The sequence below is a fragment of the Myiozetetes cayanensis genome, unplaced genomic scaffold (genome assembly GCF_022539395.1).
Source record: "Myiozetetes cayanensis isolate MyiCay16 unplaced genomic scaffold, myiCay2020 scf21, whole genome shotgun sequence".
Taxonomy (NCBI): domain Eukaryota; kingdom Metazoa; phylum Chordata; class Aves; order Passeriformes; family Tyrannidae; genus Myiozetetes; species Myiozetetes cayanensis.
The window spans coordinates 8778236-8805214 of NW_026087423.1; the positions used below are offsets into that span (position 1 = coordinate 8778236).

The 26979-nt window shown below is 43.4% G+C and overlaps 1 protein-coding gene across 2 annotated transcripts in view; it reads left to right on the forward strand.

Annotated features, from left to right (window-relative positions):
• The first annotated feature begins 6591 nt into the window (after nucleotides 1-6591).
• Nucleotides 6592-26979, forward strand: part of ATP2A2 (ATPase sarcoplasmic/endoplasmic reticulum Ca2+ transporting 2) — a 44626-nt gene continuing 24238 nt past the window's right edge. For both annotated transcript variants that reach the window (XM_050318091.1, XM_050318090.1), the window contains exons 1-5: nucleotides 6592-6936; nucleotides 8016-8033; nucleotides 8146-8228; nucleotides 14979-15083; nucleotides 18486-18624. In XM_050318091.1, coding sequence (XP_050174048.1) covers nucleotides 6819-6936; nucleotides 8016-8033; nucleotides 8146-8228; nucleotides 14979-15083; nucleotides 18486-18624 — 463 coding nt within the window. In that variant the 5' untranslated portion in view covers nucleotides 6592-6818. The remainder of the gene's footprint in view (nucleotides 6937-8015; nucleotides 8034-8145; nucleotides 8229-14978; nucleotides 15084-18485; nucleotides 18625-26979) is intronic.

Below are 26979 nucleotides of genomic sequence, written 5' to 3' on the forward strand. Positions count from 1 at the left end.
CCTGAGTAAATAAAAGGTGAAAAGATAAAAAACCAGCATTACTGAGCGACCTCCTGGTTGTCACTGCTGGTCTCAGACAAATATAAATATCAGCATGCCCAGACTAATAAATATATAAGACAGTGTAGCTGTTTGTACTTTTCTAGGGCATCCTTTCCTTCATCCATCCTACCCCAGATAGGATCATGCAAAGCAATGTGCATGAGCACAATCCACTTGTTTTGCTTTCAGTGTATAAAACTGGTTTTGTTCCCAGGAATATCTATGAAGCAGGAAAGGAATTTGAATTTATAGTGTCCCTAGAGAGGGATACAATGGTACTATAAATCCAGAGCAATTATTGCCCTACCTTGTAGCTGGGAGTTTCCAGGACTTTTCATCAGCCCACTAAGGAGCAGGGGAGCTCCCCTGGCCCAACAGTGTAAAATACATCCTGAAGAGAGCGAAAGGGAAACTCTAAATGCCACATTAATATCTCTAACACACTCAAGAAACACAAAAAGAAACCACCCCAAAAAAAAAGAACTGGAGTTTTAACACCATAAGAAACAAGGCTGTGCTGTGTGTTCACGTGTCCAGTTTCAAACTGGTTCTGCTCTCCCGACCAAGGGCTTCAAAAACGAAGCAACTTCTTTGCTCAGGAAGTGGTGGCCCACGTCTTGCAGGAAAATAATTCAACTTCTATTGTGCTATTAAGTTCTACAGATCATACCATACAGTGTGATCACAGCTATGACACTACCAGTACTCATCAGCTCGTTGCAGATATGGAATCCAGAGCAATTCTGTAACACCTTACAAACAACAAACTGACACTTTATAAATACTGTGCTTTGGCCACACAGCACCCCACAAGCTCAGCAGGATCCTCAGCCCCTTCTGCAGAGAGCAAAACTGAGATCCAGAAGCCCACAAGGAATATTTACATAGGGAAAAAATGGCAGCGAGCTGCCAAATTAATCAGAATTAGACCTTAATTAGATGGAAAATTCAGGTCAGGATAAGATAAGAATTCAAATCTCGTGGGCACCAACCAGGGCTTTATTTCTAAAGTTGTTGTGCATTTTTAAGACAACAGTCAAGATGATTCCTTTTCCAGAGAAACAACTTGGCCATCAAATATGGATAAATCTTTTTTTTTTAGATATGCACAGTGGATCTTGGTTCTGACATAATGCTTCTCTCTCCCATCCTTTTAGATCTCCTACTGACATCAGAATGGGACAGACAGAAAGATTGTTCCAAGCAAGGAAATGGAGATCATTGTGGCAAATACTCTAATGGAGCCTTCAGCAACAAACCAAATGGCTATAAATAAGATAAAGAAATAAAATAAGAGATGTACCAACCCAAACTGTGATCTCTTCTAGTTACTGTCACTGAGATCAGAATTCCAAGGCAGCAAGGAGCTGCTTTGTACAGGAACAGTGATCCAGTTCTGGAAATCTCCCAGCAGCAACACCATCCTTTGTGTTCACATTCTCTTGGTCTCTGTGGAAGTCAAATTCTACCTGCTGCTGATCCAGGAACAGCATTATTCCTTATTGCCAAGGAATAAAAATGATTCAGACTAAACTCAGATCACCTTAATTGTCAACATTAAACTTGTATTTTATCACTGATTTCTCTGCTGTTTTTGTGTGATTGTTTCATGTCAGGATTTTTTTGCATTTTGCTGTTTAAGCTATAAGCTTCTTAAAGGGGGAGAGAGGAAAAAAACCCCCTTGACATAATACCATGAAATCAAAGAGCAAGCTGACTGGAAAAAACAGTTACTATATTTAAACTGCATTATCCTATGACAGAACTGCAGATTTAAAACCTTTCCACTTTGATACAGCACTTTTGCAGCATTTTAATGTGCCTGAGTAGATTTCAACTGGCTGAAACATTTTAATAACTGTAATTTCAGAGGAATAAAATAGCACCGTGGGAGGAAGAAACAATGCCCCCATTTGTCACTCATGAAGACTTTGGATTTGGAATCAGCTGGGGAGACGAGAGCAATGAGTTTGGTGGTCTCAGCCTAAGCCCCATCAGGCAATCAGCCAGGCTGCAAAAATCATGACATAATTTGGCACAATTAAGCAGAATATGATCACTTTGTCTACGTGCACTGAAAGAGATCCAGGCCTGAAATAATAAGGCTATTGCAGGTCAGCATTCAAGTGCATTGGCTCAACAACTGGCATTTTGTGTGGTGCCCTTCTGTGCTGTGTTCAGCTCCACTCAAAACTATTAATCTTGTTTGAAAATGGAGCTACAAAACGTATGTTTTTGTGTATGGCAAGAGACAATTCACATTATGACCAGTAACTCTGCTGTGAATCTGCTTTGCAGCAATAGGGATGACTTAATGTTATTGCAGTTTGAAGGAAAGCATCCTGCAGTCCTCTCTCAGGCCAAATTCCCATTTACTTCAATTAGTAAGCATTACAGGAACTGTTTTAATGCTGCTGCCTGATGTGTTGGCTGCTTCTTCTTAATATATTACAGGGAAAAAAGATAGTAGGCCAAATGTCTGAATATATCCTTCCATTATGGGAATGGAATTTCAGCAAGGCCAAAGCTGCCCCATTTTGTTGTGTTGCTTTCTGAGGTACCGCTCCGAGGGGTTCCAGTCTAAAAACCAAACTGCAGCTTCACAGGGGCAAAATAAATGGATTTCCCTTCCTTAAGAAGGGAGAATGCAAAGCTCTCTGCACCTGCTGGGAGTATGAATCACCTGGAGCTTTCATGAGCTCGGTGCTTCAGGCAGAGCTGAGATTCTGTCACTCTGATTTGGGTCAAGATAACCATCCTCTTTAAGAGACAAGGCAAATGTCATCAGAAGCTTCATGAATCCTTGCAGGGCGATGGAAAACAAGACTGATTTCAACTCACAATTCTAAATTTGTATGATATCAAGCGATGCCAAATTTAGCAGGTACTGCTTCTGCGGCACTGTCTACATGGGTATTTGTAGCGCATTCTGCACCGTTCTGTCTAGACCAAGCACTGTATCTGCAAATGTTCTTCAAGAGTGTGGCTGCCAGAAGATTTGGAAGGTGCCACCTGCAAAGAAATCCTGCACTGGTCAGCAGGATTGGTCTTGCACATCTGGGGAAAGACGGGGAAATGACTGTGAAGGAAACGCAGAGGTTACTCTGCTCTGGGGGAGAAAGAACTGCAGAACGGTCCCTAATTCAGTCATTCTTCTCTCAAAATTCCCTGAACCATAACACAACATGTGACAGAGATAAACACAGGCAGAGGACTGCCTAGAATCTTTCCAGATTTTATGGTGGGTCTATGCTCAAGATGGAAAAAAAGGGGAAGAATGAAGTCATCTAATATTAATGCACGAGAGAGAGACAATGGGAGTGGAGTTTACAAACTGTGGCTGAACTAGTGGATCCCAGAGAATCCCAAGAGTTCTCTCCAGGATTCACTAGAATGCAAGCTCTCTTCGCCTTCCTAGCAGCATTTTCCTCCTGCTAACAAGTTAGACTGAAAGAACACCATATCTACTTTATCCTACAGTCTGCCAAGCCCTGATTGCACATGCCATGGCTCTGGTATGCTTAAAATATTTTTCCATGAGCCTTTTTGGAGACAGGCACAAAAAGGAACCCAAGAATGACATAAGAAGTATATCACAGGGAGAAATAATATGAAATACGATCTGGGATTCTTTTTAATATCATTTTGTTTTGCAAATTGCTACTGATGTTTAATTGTAATGCTTAAAAATAGTAAGAAAATGAAAGGTGGGAGTTTCAAGTCCTTTGCAGGTGCTCTTGTATATGAAGGCTTTTAAAGATGCTTGTGTGTAAAAATACTGCTGTGGTAAATGTATTTTTAAAAAGAACTTACACATAATGCAGGTGATATTAACTCGGTAGAAGGGAAGAAACTACTCAGTGTGCTGTTAATCAGTGAAATACGTGAATTCAAGTCGCTGGTGTTATCCTGTATATGATCACTGTGGAAATTACGTGGGTTTTAATGTTGCATATGTATGTACTTATGTGTTAGAGGATACTAAAAACTCAGGTGTGGGTTAGGTAGGCCTGTGGCAGGCGTTTACCAGCAGTTTTGTTGGGACTGAGTGCATATTTTCCAAGATACATTGTTTTGATTTCAGATGCATGTGCACCTTGTGACTCTGGTTTTGGTTTGGGGATGATGGGATCATAGTTTATCAAGAAAACTATTACAACTGGTTAAGAAACATACAGTAAACTGTATGAACTATGTGCAAGTGCCACGATGACATTCCTTTCCTCTGTAACAGGCTATGTCTATTTAGGTGCAGTGTGAGGTTGTGGTATGAAAAGGAACATAACTGTACCGAGGCAACATTTGGCCATGCTGATTAATCCTGCTGATAAGCAAGATGAAATTAATATGGGCATGGCATGGAATAAGTAGTTGCCTTACCTGAACTAGGTCATCAGATCTAACCCATGAATTTCATTCAGAGCTGCCCTGTGAAGTGTAGGCTGTTGAGTCCTCCTTCCCTGGACCTTGGCCAGCCACAGAGGAGTCTTTTAGAGCAGTTGTACTTTTGTTAGAAAGGATGTAGGGCCACATAGACCTTAGAACATCATAATTTTACATGGGGTGTCCCCTCTCCATCCTTCTTTTGCTATCACGGAGATAAGACTGAGGTATTTCGTTCCAGATCAGACATACAGTTTCTTATAGCGTGGTGCTGTGGGTGGTTTATAAGTGATGGAAATGCAGATTGTATGTAGGATCTGCATTTATGTAAGCCAGCACACATGTAGGGATGAGCTTTTCTATTTGCACACGCATATATATACAAGAACATCTCCTGGCACCAAGTTTTAAAGGGATGGTATTTACACCGTGCGCTGAATTACTTGCTGTGTTGTGTGTGTGTTTTGCAGGTGTATTAATGTCAGTTGGCACTGATTTCTCTCTGTTTTGTGTTCACTGAAGTGCCTGTGAGTTGCTGGGTGGGATGGCGGGACCAGGCAGTTTTCTGTGTTCTGTATCAGCGCCGAGGGAAGCTGGGATCTCACCCCACACACGGCGCTGAAATCACACCCCGCAGCTCATTCCTGCTCACGTTATCGCCGCGCGAGCCGGGGCTGAGTGCGCTGTCACTGGGATGTGTGCGACGGGAACGGGGGGAGCTGTGGAAAGGACACTGCTCGGTGCCAGCGCAGGGCAGGACCTCTGGGCTAGGGGACACGCAGGGACACGGCCCTCACCGCTGCGCACTCTCGTGAGGGGTGAGGCTCCTGTCGCGACAGCGGTTGGTGCAGCCCCACAGAATCACAGAGTCGCTGGGGTTGGAAGGGACCTCTGGAGTTCATCCAGTCCAACCCCCCGCCAAGGCAGGGTCACCTGGAGCAGGTGGCACAGGAACGAGTCCAGGTGGGTTTAGGATGTTTCCGGAGAGCTGCCCTCCCTGGGCAGCCTGTACTCACACACAATCTGACTGCATGATGCTCGTGTCACGGCTGAGTTAGGGGTAGTCACCACACTATCACCACTCTTGACTGGATGATGCTCCTGTCGCGACAGACTTCGCCAGCCCCCCACACCTCCTTGGCCTGGATTGGTGCTCCTGTCACGACCGAGGTGGGGGCAGGCCCACACTCACCCTTTGAATGGACGATGTCCCTGTTACGACTGAGCTGGGGGCAACCCCACGCTCACCCTTTGCCCGGATGAAGCTCGTGTCACCACAGCGCTGAGGGCAGCCCTCACAGGACGGCTGGCGCTCCCGTCACGACACGCGCCGCTGCAGCCGCGCGCCAGCCCCGCCGCGACGCCTATCGCGACAGCGCGGCGGCATCTCCCCCTCAAGGGGCAGCCCCGCTCCCCTTCGGGCGCGGGCTGAGGCCGGCACAAGAGGGCGGTTCAGGCGGGGGCAGCGGGGCCGTCCCGGTGCTGCGGAAGCGCCGGCGCCGCCGCCGCGTGAGGCGCCGAGCGCCGTGAGGGAGAGCGGCTCGCGGTGCGCAGCGCCCGCGCCACGGCCATCGCCTCAGCGCCGCGGGGGCGGGGCCGAGCGCTGGCCCCGCCCCGCGCCGCGGCCCCGCCAATGAGCGGCGTCCACATGCCGCGGCGGCGAGCGCGGCCCGGGCGGCCCCCGAGTTACATTAGAGCGGCCGCCGCCGCTGCGCGCCCGGAGCGAGCGGAGCCATCGGCGGGCGCGGGGGAGCCCGAACCGTGACGGCGACCAGCGGCCTGGGCCGGCTAGGGGGAGCATCGGGCCGCTAAAAAGGGAGGGCGTGATTCCGAGCCTTCGTGGGCAGCGGGGCGGCTGCGCCTTGTTCTTCCCCACACCGCCCCCCCCGCGCCGCGCCGTTATCGCCCTCCCGTTGCCGGGGGTGGCTCGGGGCCGCTGAAGGCGAGCGGAGAGGCCGCTCGGCCACCTGGACGCGGCCCGTCCCCGCAGGGACCCGCCGCGCCCCTGAGACGACAGCGGCTCCCGGGGGCCCGCGGCTCCCCCCCGGCCGAAGCACCTGGTCCCCGCCGGAGAGGCGGCTCGGCTCCCTCGGAGGCGTGTGGGGTGGGAGGGGGTGGGGGCTTTTTTTTTTTTTTTTCCGGCGGCATTCCCTTTTTTCTCTGATTTTTTTTTTTTTTTCATTTTTTTTTCCTGCCCCTCCCGGCCTCCGCCGTGAGGAGTGAGGTGGGCTCGGGCTGCTCTGTCGCGGGAGAGGGTCTATGGTGGTAGCACGGGGGTGGTGAGGGCTGAGCAGGGGTCTCGCCGCCGCGCCCGCCGCCGCTGAGGAGGAGGAGGAGGAGAGGGAGGAGGAAGAGGCGAGGCACGGCACCATTTGCTGCTCCCTGCCCCGGCCATGGAGAACGCGCACACAAAGACTGTGGAGGAAGTTTTGGCTTATTTCGGCGTCAACGAGAGCACCGGGCTCAGCCTCGAGCAAGTCAAGAAGCTGAAGGAGAAATGGGGCTCCAACGGTAGGTGAGGCGGCCCCGCCGCGGGGATGCTGCCGCCGGCCTCGCCCTCTCCCCGCTCGGCTCCCTCTCCCACCCCTCTCTCCTCTCCCCCATCCTTGCCGGGGCCCTGTGCGAGGCCTAACGCGTGTGCACTGGCAAAGCCGGCATCTCTTCCAGGACCCGGAATAGGAGCGAGGGAGAGAAGATGGCTGACTTGAACTCCACCTCGTGGGTTTCTTTCAATCCCGAGCTCGCGGGGCTGCTCTGGGATGGAGGATGTCACCTCCGATCCCTTTCACCTTAACGGTGGGAAACCTCCTTGCATTCTGAATTGACGCCCCTTGGGGTTTAGTATTTTTATATTTTTTTTTGTCCGTCTTGACCTTCATTTTTCCTCGCTTTTCAGCGCCTTTTTGTCCCTTATTTTATATTCTTCTCTCCAGTCGGGACATAGAATTCAACCGATAAGATGTTCCCTTTTTTTTTTAATCCTTACTGCTTGGCCGTCCTAGTCCCTTCTGTACTCCCGTGCCGTTGTGTGAAATTGAAAATCTGTGAGAAGATTATACGGTGGAGGTGGTTTTTTTTAGCTTTAACACTGCTTTTATGCCTCTTGGATTACTAAATCTAGTTACAGGGAAATAAAGGGGAGAACAGAAATAAGGAAATACCCTTAAAATGGAGGAAAGAACTTGAAACATTTTGAACCAAGTTTGACGGTTTGGGTTGGTTTTTTTTAAGTGAATGTGGAGGAAAAGCTTTGTCAGAACGCGTTTGAAAAGCAGTTTGAGCCTTTGACCCTTTGTGTGCAGCAACAGCACAAGCCCCACAGCTGGCTGGAGTGATGACTTGGCTGAATTATAACCCTTGGCACACTCCGGCCAACCTTTGTGTCTTAAAACGCGAAACTCTCGGGCCCATTCACGTACTGTGGTGAAAAGAGCCACCTTATTGTGGCTTTCAGTGTGTCTGTCAAATCCAGCCCAGCTGAGTGTGTAATTCAGGAACAATACGTGGTGGATGCCTTCTAACGCTCTAACGTGTTTCTTCAATGATTTCTTTTCTCTGACATGCTTCCTGGAAAAACCTTCCACCGACAGAGTTACCAGCTGAGGAAGGTGAGCATGTTTGTGAAGTCTTCTCCTAATTCTTGTTGATAATTCATCTTTTTTTTTGTTGTTGTTTTTTTTTTTAACGTGCATGACTAAATGGCTTTGTTACGTATTGCAGGAAAAACCTTACTCGAGCTTGTGATCGAGCAATTTGAAGACTTACTAGTTAGAATTTTGTTGCTGGCTGCTTGCATATCTTTTGTAAGTATGACTTATTCTTTTTGATTTCATAGGCTTCTGTATCTCAGAATGACATGTTCCGGTGTATACAGAGAGAATTATTCTTTCTCAAGAGGTAGAATTATGAGATGCAAAGTAAATTGCTGCCTCTTAAATTTGTTCCTTGCGATGGGGTTTCTGTAGGAAACAAAATTTCAGGAGACTCTTTTCGTTGCATGAGTCATAAGCGCGTAACTGCATTAGACAGGTATGTTAAAAAGTGCTTCTCATTCAACCCAGTTTGCTTATTTGAGGTGGGATTTCCCAACGCTTTTGTTGGCTTTGAAAACTAACCTTGAGTAAGTAAGTGTTTAACTGGACATTCTTCTTGCCTGTGGGTTAATTGTTATCAGGCTCAACGTATAATCATTGGAAGACATTTTTGGATGCAATGCAGACTGTAAATAGAACCTCCATGGCGATTATTCCAGTTGCCTTCCCTTCCTGATAATAGCAAGGTGACAGTTGTTGCTATTGACAGTGACAGGAATGATGACGGCTGTGATGGCACCATAGTTGACCAAATTTGGTAACTGACCTTTGGATAGTCAAGTCATTAAATGGACATCTTCCTTTGCTTGCAGGATTAAAAGAACAAGAATATTTTAAACTTTTTTTTTTTAAAAAAAGGTCTTTCTGCATTATGTGTAATGGATATGTGCTCGCTGGAAAACTGAGCCAAGGCTAAGTATAGGAAGAAGATGAAGTCTGTATGTCTTGGGGGAGCTGGACAACAGAAACAGAAGTGTGCAGAATATTAAATTGTTTAGGTAGGAGTACAAGTTTACAGTAGACTTTGCCCTGGAGTTGTAATTAACTACTTAAAAAAAAAAAAATGCTGCAGCAGCTCTTGGGGGGAGTGGAAATTGTGGTGACTCTTTAGCTGAGGGCAAACCAATTAGGATGGGCAGAGGAGAATGTGCTCTGAGGCGATTGTGTTTGATGGGGGAAAGTGCCCTGGTGTGGTGCTGCAGTTTGTGCTGTGCTGGTGATCCACTCTCCCCACAGAGCCTCTTCTCAAAGGGCTCTGGTTTTGGTCTGCAAGACACCATTACCAGCTGAGCAATGACTGGTGACACCAATCTTGACCATGGAGACAGATGTGCTTTACTCACTGTTCTGATTCCTGCAGAGCAAATCAAGCTGATTGTAGAAAATTGAATTAAACGTCATTCAAAAGCTTTTTTTCTCCCTCCTCTTTGCTCTTTTCCCCTCCCAGAGGTTGAGAAGGGGATGTATTTTTGTTCATGAAAAGTCAGGAGTGTTGCTGTCATCTCATGAGGCAAATGACAGCGCAGAAGTTTGTTAGCCTTTGGTGCCAAGGTGCATTATTTGTTTTTATTTTAAGCAAGTAAGTGAAATAAATATCAAATTCACCAAACTCATTGCTGAATCTGAGTAAGTAAGAGACCAGGCTGGCAGAGGTCATAGAACATACACTGCTGAATCCTCTTGGAAAACTTGATTAGTGGCTGAATTCAGTTGCTTTTTTCAGGATGGTTAATTTTCCTATCTAATTAAGAGGAGACTGGAGTTTGATGGAGTGTGGGATAGATCTGGGTTCTCTGCTTCTGTGCAGCTGACATGGTATATGACCTTGGGCTACTGCTCTGCCTTTTCTGTCTCCTATTTTAGTTATGGATTCACACTAAATTGATGTCACTAGTAAAGATTTTCTCTGTTTGATGAAATGTAGGAAAATCCCTAGATATATTATAATTTTGATAGTTCCAAAGCACTTTGCCTTTGTGCTTGTTTCTGGCTTTTTCCTTGTTCAGAAGGTGATTATCTATCTGGTTTTCTTAGGTTTTAACACTTTTCTTGATGAAAGCTTTTTCTTTTTTTAATGAGACTTCTGCAGTAGCGGTAAAGAACTGTTGAGTATGTTGATATCAAGATTGTATTACTGCAAAAATTAGAAGTAATTACATCACTTAGATTCTGGTGTCCTTTATCAGCTGTATATTGTCAAATTAAGAAAATGATGGAGATGCAGGTATGAGAGGATCTTGAAGTCACTGTTTCGTGTTGTGGGAGTTTTTATGGTGATGGTGTTGCAGTCATAAATCATATTAGTTTATTGCTATTAGAACCGGCTGCACAGAAACAGCCATCTGTAACAGAGATCTGCATTAGGTTTTTGTGCAGAACCATCCCCTCTTCTCTACAGTATAAACTCCTGTGTTCAGAGCTTGTGTGCCCTCTGCTCCCACCCTGCCTGTCAGGGACGTGTCAGTGAAACGACTCAGACCGGCAGCTGGGTCTGTGTCACCCCGGCTGATGGCTGGGGGCAGATGCTGCTGGTGCCACGTCCCACATTCCAGGTCAGAGCTGCTGCTACAGATGTGCTGGTTAGTGCAGCCCTTAAGTCTGGCCTTTGAAGAGAAACAATATAAATCATTTCTGATGGTGAGTAAATGCATCTGTGGATAGGCTTGTCCTGGTCTTCTGTTGAATCTGCGAAGCCTCCGCAGAAATGAACCCGTAGAGTGTCTCAGCAGTTCGTGGCTTTTCATTCTTGATACGTGTGTAGCATGTACTCAGATCTTCAGTATTTACTTAAAAGAACAACTTTCTTTGCTGTATAAACGATTTTGACAGGTTGCAAGGTGTTAGCTGGACGTGGTGTGGGATAGTTCCGTGGTGTGGGTGCTTTAGGCAGCGGTGTGTGCTGAGCTGTGCAATCTCAGCTTTGCATCGCACTGTGATTTCCTTCTACAAGATATGACCCAGGCTATAAACTCTACCAAAACTTGAAGTATTTTACAGCATCCTAAGAGCATTCCCTCCCCTCAGTTATTCCTGTGATTCCTAAGCTGACTTAGAAGTGAATGTTCTGGGAATAGTGGGTATCTGTGTTCAGAGTAAAACAATATATTGTTAAAACAGAGATTTTTCTAACCGGTAAATTAGCATGAGTATAACCTGTGTTAAAAGGGGAGCAAAGGTCCTCCTGGAGGAAGTCTGAGACGTGTCAGTAACAATGTTTCAAGCTTTGCCCTGAAATCACCCCAAAAGTTACCTGTTAAGGTCAGCAGCAGTGAGTATGTGGCACAAGATAAGGGTTGCTGTAGGACATTACACTGACATACTTTTAGCTAAACTTAGATTGCTCAGTAGCACAAGGGTAGCGGTGATAAAATTGTGAGAAGTCATTGTGGTTTCATTTTATGTTGTAGAAATTAAACTGTGGGTGCTAGGTATCTTCCCCCCCCTTATTTCTATAATAAACACAAAAATACATTTATTTTCAGAAGTATGGAGTAATAGATCTGATGAGTGCTCACAATCTGCTAACCCAACAAAATTCTTAATTTTGTACTTACGCATGTGGTTAAGATGTCTTGGTTTGTGTTTGTTGGGTTTTTTTTTCCCTCCTCTCTCCTTGTGTAGCAAACAAAAATCTCTGCTGAATTAATGGAACTAAAACTGGGAGATTTTTCTTTAGTAATTCCTGGCACTCAATATAACTGACACGGACCAAGTATCAGGACTCCTAAAATAGTTCACATCGGCTTAATTTTAAGCTGTTTTGTACTGAAAAGATAAATCACTTAAAAGAGGGTTTTCTGAGCAGTAGTTGGTACTCTGTCCAAAACACACTAAAACTTTAATTCGTGGTATCCTGTGAGAAGAAAGCTCTCTTAAAAGCAATCTGGACATCTTACATGGCCTGTTTAATTAATCCAGGGCTTTTTGTTAGGATGAGGTCTTACTCCCCCTGCTTGATGCCGAGTTTCCATTGTCAAAATGAAAACCAAACAGAAATTCCTGTGAGGTTGTTGACAACGACCTGTTTGCTTTTCCTCTGTTGGTGGTGAGCGGGTACAGCCTGCTGGGCAACACAGTCCTGCCTCCAAACTTCCACTCTTTAGTTCTGTTTTTGTTACTTAATGACACCTGAGGTAACTTGTCTCCATGAGGTACCTGCCAGCACAGCGGTGGTTCACTCGTGGAAGTGGAGAAAGCTGTGAGGGCGCTTGTGTTGTTTTCAGCAGTGGTCACCTCATTGCTGGCTGACTTTGGCATTGTCCCTCTGCCCCCTTTTCACAAATAACTCTGAAAACTCAGTGCTGTTTGCCTGTCGTTGTGTATCTTCTGCCTTAGTGTCCTGCAGGTCCACCCCATTAGGCTTTGTTTAAAATAGGCTCTGCAAGCTCTGGCAGCCCTAAAGCAAATATGCTGAATGAAAGTTGTCCTTTAAGCTGCTTATGTTGGCTGTTGATATGGGACTCTTATGTCTTGCTATTATTGCCCTTATGTTTTTAGATTTGAATTTCTCTCGAGCGATTATTTTATTTTTCCTACTCTTTCTTGAATACGTGATGACTTTACTCATTGACAGTAGTGCCTGAACAGTGCATTGGAGATCAATGACCTGGAAATTAAGCTGTTCTACATGAGTCCTTAAAGTGATTAGGGCTGAAATATGGAGGGGGCCTTTCTGAGTAGAAGTTAAAAAAGAGGAAAAAAAAAAAAATCTCTCATTGTAAACCTCTCCAGGGTCTTAAAAGTGTGCTAGTGGAAACTTTTTGACAAGGACTCAATGACTTGGACAAGAATTGTCTAGTCTTTACCAGGCTTCAGAATATGGGTTGTTGTTACTAAAAACGCCGAGCTAAATACTTGTGTTGCTTGTTCTGCTTCCTCTTTGTTTTCACTGTGGGTTGTTTTTTTTTTTATTTTACTCCAGGCTACTATCAAATAATAAACCTGATCTGTTAAGCAGCGTGTGCTGTGTGTCACAAGTATCCTAAATGGAGTGTTAATGTAGCTGTGGTCTGCTGTAACAAAACCAAGAACTCGCAGTGTATTTGGTTATTTTGATGTGTCTGTTTACTAAAACGTTCTAGAACTAGAGTTTGGATTGTTCCACTGTTAGTAATTGTGTGGAAAATTTTGGGGGGGAGAAATTTGTATTGCTGGCTTCCAGGATTAATTAGATACATCATTTCAATCTTGTCGCAGATCGATACTTTTGCCAGAAAAACAACCATCCGATTCTGTACCCTCAGGATCTCCAATTTGAGTTCATCTGCTCCTTTTGAAATAATGGCTTATTGAAAGTAAAGATCCCTTGAAAACTTAATTTTGGCTCTCCTTGACACACTTGGATCTCGCTGTCCTTGCAGCTGCTTTCCTGGCCTCTGGAAGTTGTGGCCTCTCTCAGTGTTACTTCATAACACACGTGGGCTTCAATCAGGAAGGGTTCTGGTTTAGCATCTTGTAAAGCAGATGTTTTATACCAGTTAACCTTGTAGGTGCCTGCTCAGATGAGAACATCCCAAAATAATTGAATTTACTTGCTTTATTGGAAGCAAAACAGGGGCTCTACAGAATTCCAGTAAAGAAAAGGAGGGAAGAAATAGACACCAAGCAGCTTTTCTGGCGGCAGAGTGTGACCTTGTAGACACTGAGAAGTCTGGAAATGTACCATTGACTTCTCCTGGAGCTCAAATGGCAGAAAGTGTTCGAGGGGATTGGATATCCAGGGGTGTGGGAGGAGGGAAGAAGCACCAAGATGTGGAGAGCATGAGAGATCCTGACTAAAGCCCTTCTCCAGAGGAACTACCCAGCCCCTGCAAACGTTGTGTTGCCAGTTGGAATGTCTCAGTCCCCTTAATGGCAGCCTGGATCTTACAAGTTTATCCTTTTGTAATAAAAATGGGTTGTAGGGTTGGATTTTCTTGACAGTCTGTTTTCTGCTGGAGGCTTTCATTGCTGCTGCTCCTTCCTTTGCCCGTCCTGGAGCGTCTCTCAGTTGAGCAATAGCTCAGAGCAGCATGTTGGGGGAATTCTGGTGCTGCTTTAGTAACAGTTTGCTCTCTGCAGCCCTCGGTGATTCACTGTGCTGTTGCCTGACTACCAGCCCTAATTATCTCAACACGTTGTTCCTATTTACTGTCACTTTCCAGGCTTCCTGTTGCTCAACAGGCTGATGAAAAAGCCCTTCCTCTCTGGTCATGTTGGCTTGACTTGTCCTCAGGAGATGCAGAGCTCTGCAGAGGCCTTGACACAGTCAAGTGAATGACAGAAGCCTAAAACTAGAGTGCATTTGTAAAGCAAATTAATGAAAATAGAATTTTATGCCTTTTATGCAAGTCCTCAGGTTGATTCACCTTTAAAAATTGAGTTTTGTCAACTACTCAGCTTAGAATTCAGCTTCAGTGAATTCACTTAGATGCTTCAATGAGACACCACTTGTACTTAAATAAGTAGATGCTTGTTTTTCATATCTACTCAACAAAACCTTGTAAAGCTGTATTAAGTTTTTTGTCTAAGTTGCTGGTAAAGGACAATTAAACTTGACTAAAATTCAGATTCTGGCAAGGTCTGTGTTTTAAGTAGTCTAACTAATCTATCTACATTCTGTTTTATACAGTAAGGGATTTTCTCTTTTTTCATTGTCATAACTGTTGTCACAACTTCTGCTTTCGCTTCTGAAGCAACAGTAGCAATTGTTTCCCAAGTAAATAGTTTAAAAGAATCCTTTAAAAGAAGAGTGGCCTTTAAAATGAACTTTGTACTACTTTAGTAAAGATTCTTTTTCTTTTCCATTGCATATTGCCAACTCATTCAACTAATTACAAAACTACAACTTGGTAGGTTGAAGCTTCTAAGATTGCCCAAGTCCAAGCAGTTGAATCTCTCAGGCTGAAACTCAGCAAAGGGGTAAAGTTTGCAAGGTGTCTGTGTCAATCAGTAATGTAAATCGTTGTGTTCCTCTTACAGGTCCTGGCCTGGTTTGAAGAAGGTGAAGAAACAATCACAGCGTTCGTAGAACCTTTTGTAATCTTACTTATTTTAGTAGCCAATGCCATTGTGGGAGTGTGGCAGGTATGCAGAGATTTTTACAATGTCAAATCACAAATATTTGGGGGGTTTTATGGTTTGGGAGGAGTCTGTGTGCACTGCAGTGTTGGGTGCTCCATACAAAGCAAGTAGGATGTGTTGCTAACTTTAGATTCCTGAGAGTCAGCAAACCATGAAGCTTCTCGACACAAAGTGTTGACTTAAAGGTAAAATGAAAAGCTTCAGAAGTGTTGCCAAAAAGGCAAAGTGCCCATCAGTGTGTTTGGCCACACACTGGTGAACACATGAACCAGACAGGCCAGAATGAAGGCCTGAATTCAGGAAACAGATCAGATCTTGCAGAGCTCGGAACAATTGGATCAACTTGCTTGGATTTTTTTTTTCCTAACTAAGGAGCAAAGAATGCACTTCTAATCTCATTTCTTGTCTGTTTTCTCTTGAGACAACTGCTATGTTGTAGTACATTATTAATGCACTATTAATTCTCCCAGTTCAATTACTGTGGTACCTATTAAGTGTACACCCAAAGGCTGCATGTCTGTCAAAAGGCAGAAGTTTCTTCTGAAAACATCTAAATACCATGACATTTTTCCTACATTATCAGCTGTGAGCTGACTTAGATGGCTTTTTATAAATCATGGAGACAGTAATAACAGTAACACAGTCTAACACTTCCTGAGATGCCAAAGTAAAGTGGTTCACATCATTTTAGCTTAATAATTCGATCACTTCACACAGGGCATGTTTTGTTAGAATTGTTTTTCTGCAGATCAAAAATACTGAAGGTTTTTTAGGGTCATTCAAGTTATTTGTGCAGTTGGTTGGGTTTTGGGGTTTTTGGTGTTTTTTTTTTTTTTTTAAAGGAATGGTACTAATGTGCAATAATCACTGGCTATCTTAGTGCATTAGGTTTCATGCTTTAACAAAAAAAGGCAAACTCACCAAAATGACAACAAAAATCAAGAGGAGAAGTCCTGTTAATGTTTAGAACATGTTAGAGAGGACCCTGCATGCTGGAAGAAGTGGCATTGCTGCCTGCTGTGCTCTGCTTTGTGCTGGCCCAAGTGAGCTGACTGAAGGCTATCCCTCCAAAAAATTAGTTTTTAGCAGTTCCCAACTTGCTGCAGAACTGCTGGAGCTGGTGTGGAGGGAGGAGGTCACGTTGATCCAGAAGTAACAGCATTGCCCCCTTAAGAGTAATTTTATATTCAAGTCTTCATAAAGTAGTTATGCAAGAGTTAATGTTTAACTTGAAACTCTGAGCTGCAACTCTGCAGCTGCCGATTGTAAGCACGAAATGGAAGGCAAAGCTCTCTGTGCAGCTTGGGGATTTTCTTGTGTAGCTGTATAGGAAATAATCAATTTTTTCAGGCAAGGTAGTGTGCCAAGAATACCTCTCTATATATTTCTGCATGCAGCGAACTTCATTGTGAAACAAAGAGTTGCTGCACAGATTAAATGACTCATTCCCTTGTTTTACTGGGCATGGAAAATCAGTCACAGTGCAGAGTCTCCACCCATAAATGTATGTGTTCCTACAGGTACTGGATGTGAGCAACTGAGTCATTGCCCTCAACCTTCCCTCTCACGTGCACTGTCCCCAGAGAGCCATCTGTGAGTGCTTCAGTGCCTGGCAGGATGGTCTGGCTGCCACAACTCCAGGCAAACTGGGGGCAAAGAGATTGAGTGTAGCACGCTGAGCTGGCTGAAGCAGCTGAATCACAGAATCCTTGAGGCTGGAAAAGATCTTTTAGATCATCAAGTGCAGCCGTTAGCCCAAGTGCTGCCAATGTCACCACTAAACCGTGTCCCCAAGGGCCACATCTATGTGTCTTGAATACCTGCAGATATGGTGACTCAGCCCCTTCCCTGAGCAGCCTGTTCTGATGCTTGACAGCCTTTGTGGTGAAGAAATTGTTCCCAGTAGCCAATCTAAACCTCCCCTGGTGCAACTTGAGGATGTTTGTTCTTGTCCTGTCACTTGTTCTAGGGGAGGGATGAAGTCTCCCTGAGCCTCCTTTTCTGCAGGCTCAGCCCCCTCAGCTGCTCCAGAGCCTTGTCCAGTTCCATTCCCTTCTCTGGACACTCTCCAGCCCCTCAATGTCTTTCTTCTTGTGAGGGGCCCAAAACTGACCCCAGGACTGGAGGTGCCTCAGCAGTACCCAGCAGGGTTGTGTTGAAGTCACCTTCCACTTTATTTTGCACTTTTTAGGGTTTTGTCTAATGTTGGCTCCCAGTTCATCCACAGAAAAGCAATATCAGCATTATTGTGTTGAGGAGCAGAATTAATTTACCTGGTGGAATATGAGGCTGGTATTAATTACAGCTTTATGGGTCTGTGCTGGTATCTGCACTGCTTGGCCCTGAGCTGTGCCATGTAAATTCTAGTTCCTCAAGGTAGTTTTGTTAATGCTCATTTTCAGCTGCACTGTTAATGTGGAAGTACCAAGTCCTTCAGCCCTTGAATTTCTGATGCTTCTGTTTCTGCTTTGACATGCAGGAGGGATTTTTTATTATCTGGAAAAACTGATATATATTTGAAGGGCAGACAGTGTAAAAACTGTGTGCACCGTCCCATTATCTGTAATTATCAGGGCTAAGTGATGTTTGGACTTGTCAGTAGGCAGGGAAATGGCAAGTAAGTTCCTTCTCCATGAGCTGGAGAAGGAGCACTAATAAGCTGCTGGTTCCTATGTTGTCCTTTATCCAGGTAACATCACAATATTGATCCCAATCTCAGTAGTGCTCAGTGAGAGAACTGCACCTGAGACAGGAAAGCTGTCGTGTTAGTGGAAATAAAAAAGGTTGTCATATGTGGGGATTCATCCAAGTTTGTAAATTAAGAGATTCTGGGAAGGTTTCTAGTCTGCTTTAATTTCACTTCAGAGTCACTGGATTTGCTGAAACAAAGTTGATTTTATGTTGTTTGAGGTTTGTCTTAACTTGATCCTTGACTTCTGCCAGTAAGTGAAATTCAGTAGTGCTTGTCTACTCCAGTCTGAGTCTAAGCTGCTCCAGCTAGTAAGGAACAACCAAGACTTATACCCATGAATCTTAATTTCTGTTTAGGGTTTTTAATGTCAAAAAGCACATTGCGTATGGATGTAACACAGAATTCTTTGTGTGGCCTCCCTGGGACGACACAGGGGATGTTTTTGATGGAAAATGCTGCAGGGTTTAAATATGCAGTGTCGAGGTTCTAACTGCCCACAAACACCTGAATTAGGCTGTAAAGATTTCCAGTCAGCAACCTCACAAGGGGAGGTGGAGGGGGGGAGGTCACAAAATGTGTGTGAAAGAATGGAGCTGAGCTGAGTTGGTAGTATTCATATGATAATGCTTTTGAAAAATCACATCTGACCTACTTATTTTTCCTTGAGGGCTTTAGAAATGACACTTTTTTTTTTTTTCTTTGCTGTCTTTTAGGAAAGAAATGCTGAAAATGCTATTGAAGCTCTTAAAGAGTATGAACCAGAAATGGGCAAAGTGTACCGACAAGACCGGAAAAGTGTGCAGAGGATTAAAGCCAGAGACATTGTCCCAGGGGATATTGTGGAAGTGGCAGGTAAGACCCATTTGTGTAGTACGTACATGTGTCAGAATATTCATGTAAAATTCTTGCGGGTAGGGGCTTTGTCTTAATGATTTGGGGGGGGAAGTTTTCAGAGCCTCCTAAGTATATACTTCACTTATGAACAGTCTTGTTTCTGTTTGTCTGTAATTACCTTAAATGTGCATTTGCACTGAGGGGATTGTTTTTCAAATTGCCACTTAGTTTAATTGGTAGGTCTAAAAGCAAAGCATCTTAATTGGAGTGGTGGTTTTAACACTTGTCACAACTCTAAAATGTTGTTTTCTAATGCCTGGTTTCAGAGTGTCCTACAGTTTATCTGGTTTTCTATCACAGAATACCTTTTTCCTTGCTTTTAAATGTGTTTCCTTAGGTTTGGGAGCGCTGAGATTTTTGGTTTTTCAGTCATGCTCTGAGTTTTCATTGAATGTGTTTTTCCAACTCTTACCCTTGCAGTAGCAGAGCCTTTGAACTTCTCTTCACAAATGTCTTCTGTCCTCTCAGCTGGTGTGACTGGCACGTGACATCGCTGTTTTCTCATCTTTCTTCATTCTTTAGTGCTTCTTTTGCCTATTGCTGTGTAGGAGATCTCAAACAGATAAACTATTTAGAGTAGAGCTTCCCATTTCTCCTGTATAAACATTTGAAGGGACTGTCTTGAGACTGGACTTTTGCCTTGAACTTTCTGATATCCTAGATTTGCTCTAAAAGGTGTATCTTTATTTGGAAGGGGTGCAAAAATGTGAGTGTTGTACACTGTTAGCTAAAACTCCATCGTTTTGGTGATAATGCCATAGCAAGAATTCATTCTCTAAACTGGGCTTATTGATGACTTCAGTGTTTCCTATTCCTTCCCAGCTAAATGTAGGTGGTTCTTGCTGAGTGTCAGGAGTGATTGCACCCTCATCTTTTGTAGGTCATTATCAGCTGTTAACTGAGTGATTGTTCCTTTGGGAACAATTCGGGGTGTACATCAAACCTCGCTTTTCACAAGTGTCACTTTGATTTTTAGAGGTGGTAGCTGTCTCAAGAGGAGATAAATATATACCCTTAAACTCGCCTCTCCTCCTGTTTTAATTAGCAGGCAGGGAGAGTGTGCACTCAAAATGAAGTTGGTGTTGGCTACCAGCCCAGCTTTCATTCCTTGAGAAACTTCAGCACTCGCTGAGCCCTGTCTCGAGCCTCCGTTTTGTGCACAGGATGATTCAGCTCCCAAGTACAAATCCAGAGTGCTGATAGCGGAAATTAGGGGGGAATTGTGATACCTTGTCACTGGCTGTGCTCTTTGACTCGCTGTTCCTGCTCTGCACAGGCAAAGCTGGGAGCTCTGCAAGGAGCTTTGGTTTCAGGCTGACGTTTGCCGTGTCCTTTGGAGGGGAACAGGGCTGGATAAATGACAGATTCTGCAGGAGATGTCCACTCCAAATCCTTATCCTGGTTTTTTAAATGTCACTGATGGAATGGGAGTTTTGGAAGGAGTCGATGTCATAGGAATACACTTGTGGGTTTTGGTATTTTAGAGGAGTACTGGTAGAATTGCAAGTTGATAACTGCATATTGTGCACTGGTTTTGGGGGATCTCACTGAGGAGAAATGCTGGATTTTGCTACTCTGCCAGGTGTCAAGAGCACAGAACACTTTCTCCTTGATTCTTTGCTATTTCAGAAGAGGTACAGATTGCATTTTCATCTTGCAAATTTAGCTTTGCCTTTGTTCTGAATGTGAACACCTGGGGGATGTGTGGGCTTTTACTTACCTGCTCTGTATTGTCAGGATCCATAAAATCAATTACTGTCTATAAAAGATCTGTGTCTGAAGGAGAGAAGTGATTTGGGAATAACCCCTGACTAGCATGCCTGTAGCACCAGGCTCTTTAACAAGCACAGTATCCTTTTTCTCATAGGGTTACTACTGCAATATTTTAAAATCTACTTGTAGAGCAGTGTCTGATAGTCCAACATCTGTAGAACTCCTTCATTTTATTTTTTTTAAAGAAAGGACAAGTTCATGTAGAGAAACAAACATTATCCAAGCTTTATGACTGTCCTTTAAGGTGAGTGGTCTGGCTTGTTGATGGACTGAAGAATCTTTTATGAGTGGAATCTTTAACTGGTGGATCAAACAATCCCAAGCTACTCATGATATTTTTCTTATGATGGCAAATACACTTAAATTACCTTTAACTTGAAGCTGCAGTTGATTGTAAGTTATGTGGATGTTCAGTAGGGAAATAAGTGCTTCAGTGTGATACTGAAATAATAAATTCTGGTAGCTGGGCATTGATGAAGTTTTAATTGTGATCGAACTCGGAAAAGCTCCTGAGCAAGTAGAGAAGAGCCACACGGAGTGTACCAGTGGTGGTGTCAGGACCTGGAGGTGAGGGAGACTCTGTGCAGGCCTGTGCCTCAAGAGCAGGAGGACTCTGATGGCCTTTGACACGGTGTTTGCAAAAAGATGACCATGTAGGGAAGTGCCAGAGCACTCCATGCTGGGATACATATCTGGCTCTGGAATTCTAGGCAAGGTGCCAATGACATTTGTGTGTCCAGGCAAATATCTTTCAACCAAGTGGTATAAACAGCCAGGTGACAGGTTTCTCCCCTGTGCTGATAACTGATTTTGAGCAAATTTATTCAAGTCTTCCACTCCAAAATAGTTGTATTTAATGCTGTAACAGCTTTGGTAATTTGAAGGAGCTGTGGATGGGTCTGACACACAGATGACTGTTACAGGAATTGTTAGATGGATATTGCAGTTTGGGGGATGTGGGGGAATATATTTCCCTCTTTACATAGCAGGAGTTCCCTGAGAATAAGTAGCATTGAACCATTTCTGAAACTACTTGTTATTTGCAGTAGTTTTGAGCCCATTAAAGATAACCTGGGTGGCTTAGTGTAACCCAAAGACAGTGCAATAATGGTTTATATTATCACTTTTTATTCTGGCTCCTGGGGCTGTTTGTAGGGTTTGACTGTGTTCATTATACAGACTATCCATCTGCCTCATGGTCTTCTGAATTAAAGCTGCTGGAGCAGATGCTGGTTTATTTGACTTGAAGTAATAGGGGGAAACTGCAGGTTTGCATTGTCACCTTGCAGTAAATATGGAGTAACCTGAATTAAACTGTCCCCTAGGTGATAAATAACCTTCTGTCTGAGGTGTCTCTTGGGATCAGTGTGATAGGGCAGAGCAGTGGATGAGCAATTACCCTTCCTTGGGTCTGGTAGCCAACAAATTCCACCTTCTGCAGGTGTAGCAGACACTGTTTGCTCAGGGACTATGCAGACATGAATTTCTTCACTGCCTGGTGGTAGGAGGACTTTCTTCCACATCTACCTAAGCAGAGGTGGTGGAAAAGACCCTGCACAATGAACAGGAACTGTCTGGGATGCAGTTGGGGTGACAGGTTTGGGGAGGGGTGGTGCCTTAAATTTACTCTCAGAGCTGTGGGTGAGGGTTTCTGAGCTACACAGTTTGTTTCTCAGAAGTGATGAACTGAAACCCATCCAGATGCTGTCCCCACATGGCTCTCCAGCTTGCCTGTCTTCAGATGGATTATCATGCTGCTATAAAAGTTGGGCTTAATTGGAGGGTGCACTCTAAACTTGTAACCAGGGCTATCTTAATAGATTAGATATACTTCGGTTTAGTTGAGTTTTTGTTTGCTAGGTTAAAGTAACATTTCAAAGAGAAACTTAAACCAGCCTGGCCTTAGTTCTTAGAAGGTTTTTTTTTTATGAAGTTCAGCCTGACAAACTGGGCTAAACTGGTTGCAAATCACTTCCTTTTTTTAGGGAAGCACATTTGGGAACAGAAGTGAGCTTTGTTCACTTCTGTTGTATTTTCCTGTCTAAAAGTTTCTGGTTTAGATACAGTGTATCTGCATTTCTGTAATTTAATAAATGAAAGTTCATTAGTTGCAGTCAGTGAGCGACCAAAGCAGAGTCACAGTAGTTCCTCTTTTCCCTGAATTGGGAAGAGGAATTGAATGATGGTTCTTGTCATCTGTTACTGTATCTGTAAGTACTCAACAGCTTAAAAATACACACAGAGTTTCCAGAAGCTGTTGCTTATTAAATCAGTGTATATTCCACAAGACTTAGTTTTATACCTGGCATAGAGTAGGCAGGAATTACTTTCTGAAGCTTTTTATTCCAACTGCAGAGCAATTTAAGACTCTTGGTAAAGCACTTGGGTGCTTTATAGTGAAAGACAGATAAATTTTGGGGTGGAGAAGGTCATGAAGGAAGATTCTTGAGGTGAATTGTGTCAAACTCCCAGGATTATGAAGAGCTCCAAGTTCTCCCTGGTAATGCAGGCAACAAACACTGATGTTGCAGATCTTCCTCCAACATATACGGGTCCTTGTGTTACTCTTCTACTAACTGGAATTGATTTTCAGACTCTGTGCTAGAGATGCAGGTTTACTTCTTCTGGGAAACTACTGAGATTGGAAAACATAATGAAAAGGATGGAGTAAGGCTGAATTCCAGAGCAGAGAGCTGCTGGAGCCTGTTCTACAGCAGAGTGCTGAGACCTTCTCTTGATGGGGAAACAAATGGGCTGCAAAAGTTGAGGATGTTTCCCTGTCAGGTCTGGTTTTTGAAGCACATATTTTGCTTTTTTTCACGAAGGACTGCTTTTGAACCAGGAGACATAGGAAAGCACATCAGTGGTTAATAAATACATGTACAAGTAGTGCATAAATCTCTGTGCTTCAGTGAACATTTTGGCCAACACATCAGAGGCAGCTCGGAGATAACCAGGCACAGTCCAAACTCCATTCCAGGCTTGACTGGAGTCTGGAGTTATGTGAGGTTCAACTCAGGGCACAGCCTAAACTTGGGTCACTTTTAACACACATTTGAAATCTTACAAAACACACTTCCCATTTTTTTCCCTAATTCTCGTAGCATTCTCCTCCAGAGCTGCCAAACCTTTCAAGTAAAAACAGGGAAACCAGTTCTGGTTTAGTTGTTTGAATTGAGAAGGTATCTGGTATTCTGTGCTCTGATAGAACTGACACCGAGTGGGGTTTTATTATCAGCACAAATAATACTGAACAAAATGCTTGGACATCAAGGTAATGCTCTGTTAATACCATTTCACCCTGGCAAAGCAAGCTTTTTTTTTTGGTTTTAAGGCTAAAGAAAACTTGCACTTCCAGAATTCTTCCTTTGTGTTCTTATGGTACCTAAATGCAGCATAACTTGGAAACTTTGGTGTGAAGATGTGATTGCTCTCTACTTAATCTGGCAGAAGCTGAGGCTTAATTTACAGTCCATTCTTTTTGCTTTTAGATGTCTTTATAGGCTGATCACAAGAGTTTTGAATCTAGAGCACAGTGATATAAATAGATCCACTAATTAAAAGCTAAAACTAGACAAATTCAGACTAATAATAAGTGCAGGCTTACAAGCAGGGTCCCTGTCCATGGGCACATCTTATCTAATGTTCTGGTGCCCTCTTCAGAGAGAATGACACGAGCCTGTTTTTACAGAATGAGAAGGAATAAAATAGGAATAAGTCAAGCCTTATGTAGTGTTTAATTCAGTTTCCATTTTTTTCCTGAAAAACGACTCCAACCTGAAAATGTTTTGCTCCCAGAAACCTTTTGGTTTTGATTGACACTAATGCAATATCTGTGTGTTTGAAATTTTTAACCTCTATCTTTAACAGATCTTAGCTGAGGATACTCACACTGTGCATACACTGCACAGAAAACTCTAGGGATATTTTACTTTCTGTCCAGAATGCAGGAGGTTTATATAGAGGCTGTTTCACACAGAGAATGAATGTATTTAAATGTCTTGTTCTGTCTCCTTGTCAGTAAAAGCAAGTGCTGTTTTACTGCTGTGCTTACAACTGATGGACTGTTGCTGCTCTAATCTGTGCCTTGTTGAAAAATAAATCTCACTGCTTTGAAGTGGAAACTCAGACTTAAAGTGTCTCATAATAACTCCTCTGATTTTGACATACTGACACTCTTGGCCTTGTATGAGAGTGTAGTTGGACTCAATTATCTTCCTGTTTTACCGAGCTGATTTTTGGGAGCATTTTATTATCCCCCGTTCAGGAAGCGTTAAACACTTCAGACCTGTTACTGCGGAACAAGAATTAAGTTTCTGGGAAGACAAGATTGTCTGTACAGGGATGGGGAGAGGAGCTGAGCTGTGCTGTGCTGAGGAAGTTTAATATAAAAATTTAATTGTGCTGGAGCAGCTCTGCCTCTATAAACATACACAACCTGATCATGTGTCAGTTTGAACTGTTAAAATCCCCCAACAATTCCCAATTCAATACTCGCTCAGAACTCAGAAAATCTCCGGTTCTGTAGCATCCCATGTGTGTTATTGGCAGTTATTTAATGAGTAAATGCGTTATTTACTCCTTTCAATCCTTAAGCTGACTCCCATACTTGCATGTAGGAAGTTTCTGTTGTTTCAGTTTATTAGTAAATACCCACACAGTGGTGTCCTCTGATTTAGAGATAAGGAACTTTTATTTTTGGGCAAGAGAGGAGACTGAAATAACTGACTCTGAAATTAAGACATGAAAAATCTCATTAGGAAAAGCGGTTTAAATGACTGTACCCATAATAATATGTCATGTTGGAAAATTGCTAACACTTACTGTTTTTTGTCTAAAGAATTAACAAATACTGAGTCTTTTTCCCTTTTGATGGTAAAACCCCACGTATTTTGAATGAGATGTTTTAATAGCAGTGGGGGGCAGGTTGTATGGGCTGGATTTGATAGTATTTCTACCCTGGCCTGATGAAATGAGAACATCCTAATAAAGCAGGAGAAAAACAATAGTGTCTTGAAAATCAAAATGTGCCAACAATGAACTTTAGTTTATTAAGCCCCCTTTTTTTCTTTGTTCTTCCCATTTGGTATTTTATGGAAGTCGGTTTGGGGATGTTCTTGCTCTCAGGTTTCAGGAACTGTTTGTTGTTCCCAAATAGTTCAGCTATAGAATAGTTTGGAGCTGTACTGATAATCTTTATTGCAAAAGTCCAGCTCCAACCCCCAACCTGCTGATAACAGAATTCAGGTTGACACTGGCTTTGGTTAATGATAAACATCAATAAGAAAGTGTGAGGTACATATTGTGTATGAAGAGCCATTCTGACTTCCACAGGATAAAAGTCCTTTTATTTGCTGAGGGACCTTTTGCAAACACTTGGTACTTCCTTTGCTAAGAACAGCATTTGTTCTTGTTACACATTAACATAAAAAAAAAAAAAAGAAACAAAACTCTTCTCTCTTTATGATGTACCTGCCTGTAAATCCCCTCTGAGCAAGTCTCCAGCTGTGGGAGGGATCAGAGTTAATAGGGCTGATATCAGTGTTCAAAGTACACATTTAAATTAGTAGTTTTATTTTGAGGCCTGTTCTGTACCATGGTGGCTTTTGGGGGTAAAGTGAATGCTGCTTCCTGAACTTACTGTCACGAGCAGTTTTGGTTAGAAAATGTAATTTGAGACTTGGAAGGTGAGCACGGTCCTGTTGTAGTCCAAAGTTCTTTGTCAGTAGCTAAATTGTAACAGGGACTGAAATCCACACAGCTTTAATAGTTATTTTCCTTCCAGCTTCATTATTCATAAAATATGTACCCCATCACTTCTTCCTGGGCTGCTCAAACCACACACTGGTCTCACCTGCAGCATTAACACTGGATTTTGGCTGTAGAGGTCTCCCAGGGAGTGTCTCAACCCCCATTCTGACAGAATTCCAAAGTTCAATATTTAGTTTCATTGCTGTGCTGGAAACTGGTGAAGTGTTGAGGGGGTGTCAGTGCTCAGATGAAACACCTGGATGATGAGTTGATTGTTTCACTGTAGGACTTGGTCACTGCCAGGTATTAAACTGGGGCTGACACTGTTCAATACATTCAATATTTGAGGTTGGCTTGGAGACTTTAGAATTATTTCCTCTTTCAAGGCAACTTTGCAGATTGAGTGGGGCAATCTATGCCCTGGGTTGTCCTTTAAAGGCTCCCTTCCTGAGGAGCTCCAGTTGCTCTGCAGACACTCAGTCCCTGCCGAGCTCTGCTGATAAGAAGGGTTTGCACTGCCCAGAAAATCGAATGTGGATGTGAATGACTGTTCATACAGAGGGGAACTTGACCTGTAGCAGTGTAAGATAAGTGTAGGGAGCTTTGAACTTGAGGAGAAAAGCTGGGGTGTAATCAGTGGGAATCTTGGCTGATAACACTGTTGGTTGGGTGGCTGAAGAACCCAGATTTTCAGATATTAAATTATCCCTATTTTCAGCGAGGGAGTGTTTAAAACAATTAACATAAACTTTTAAAATGCATATCACAACTCAATGCCATTCCAGTTTC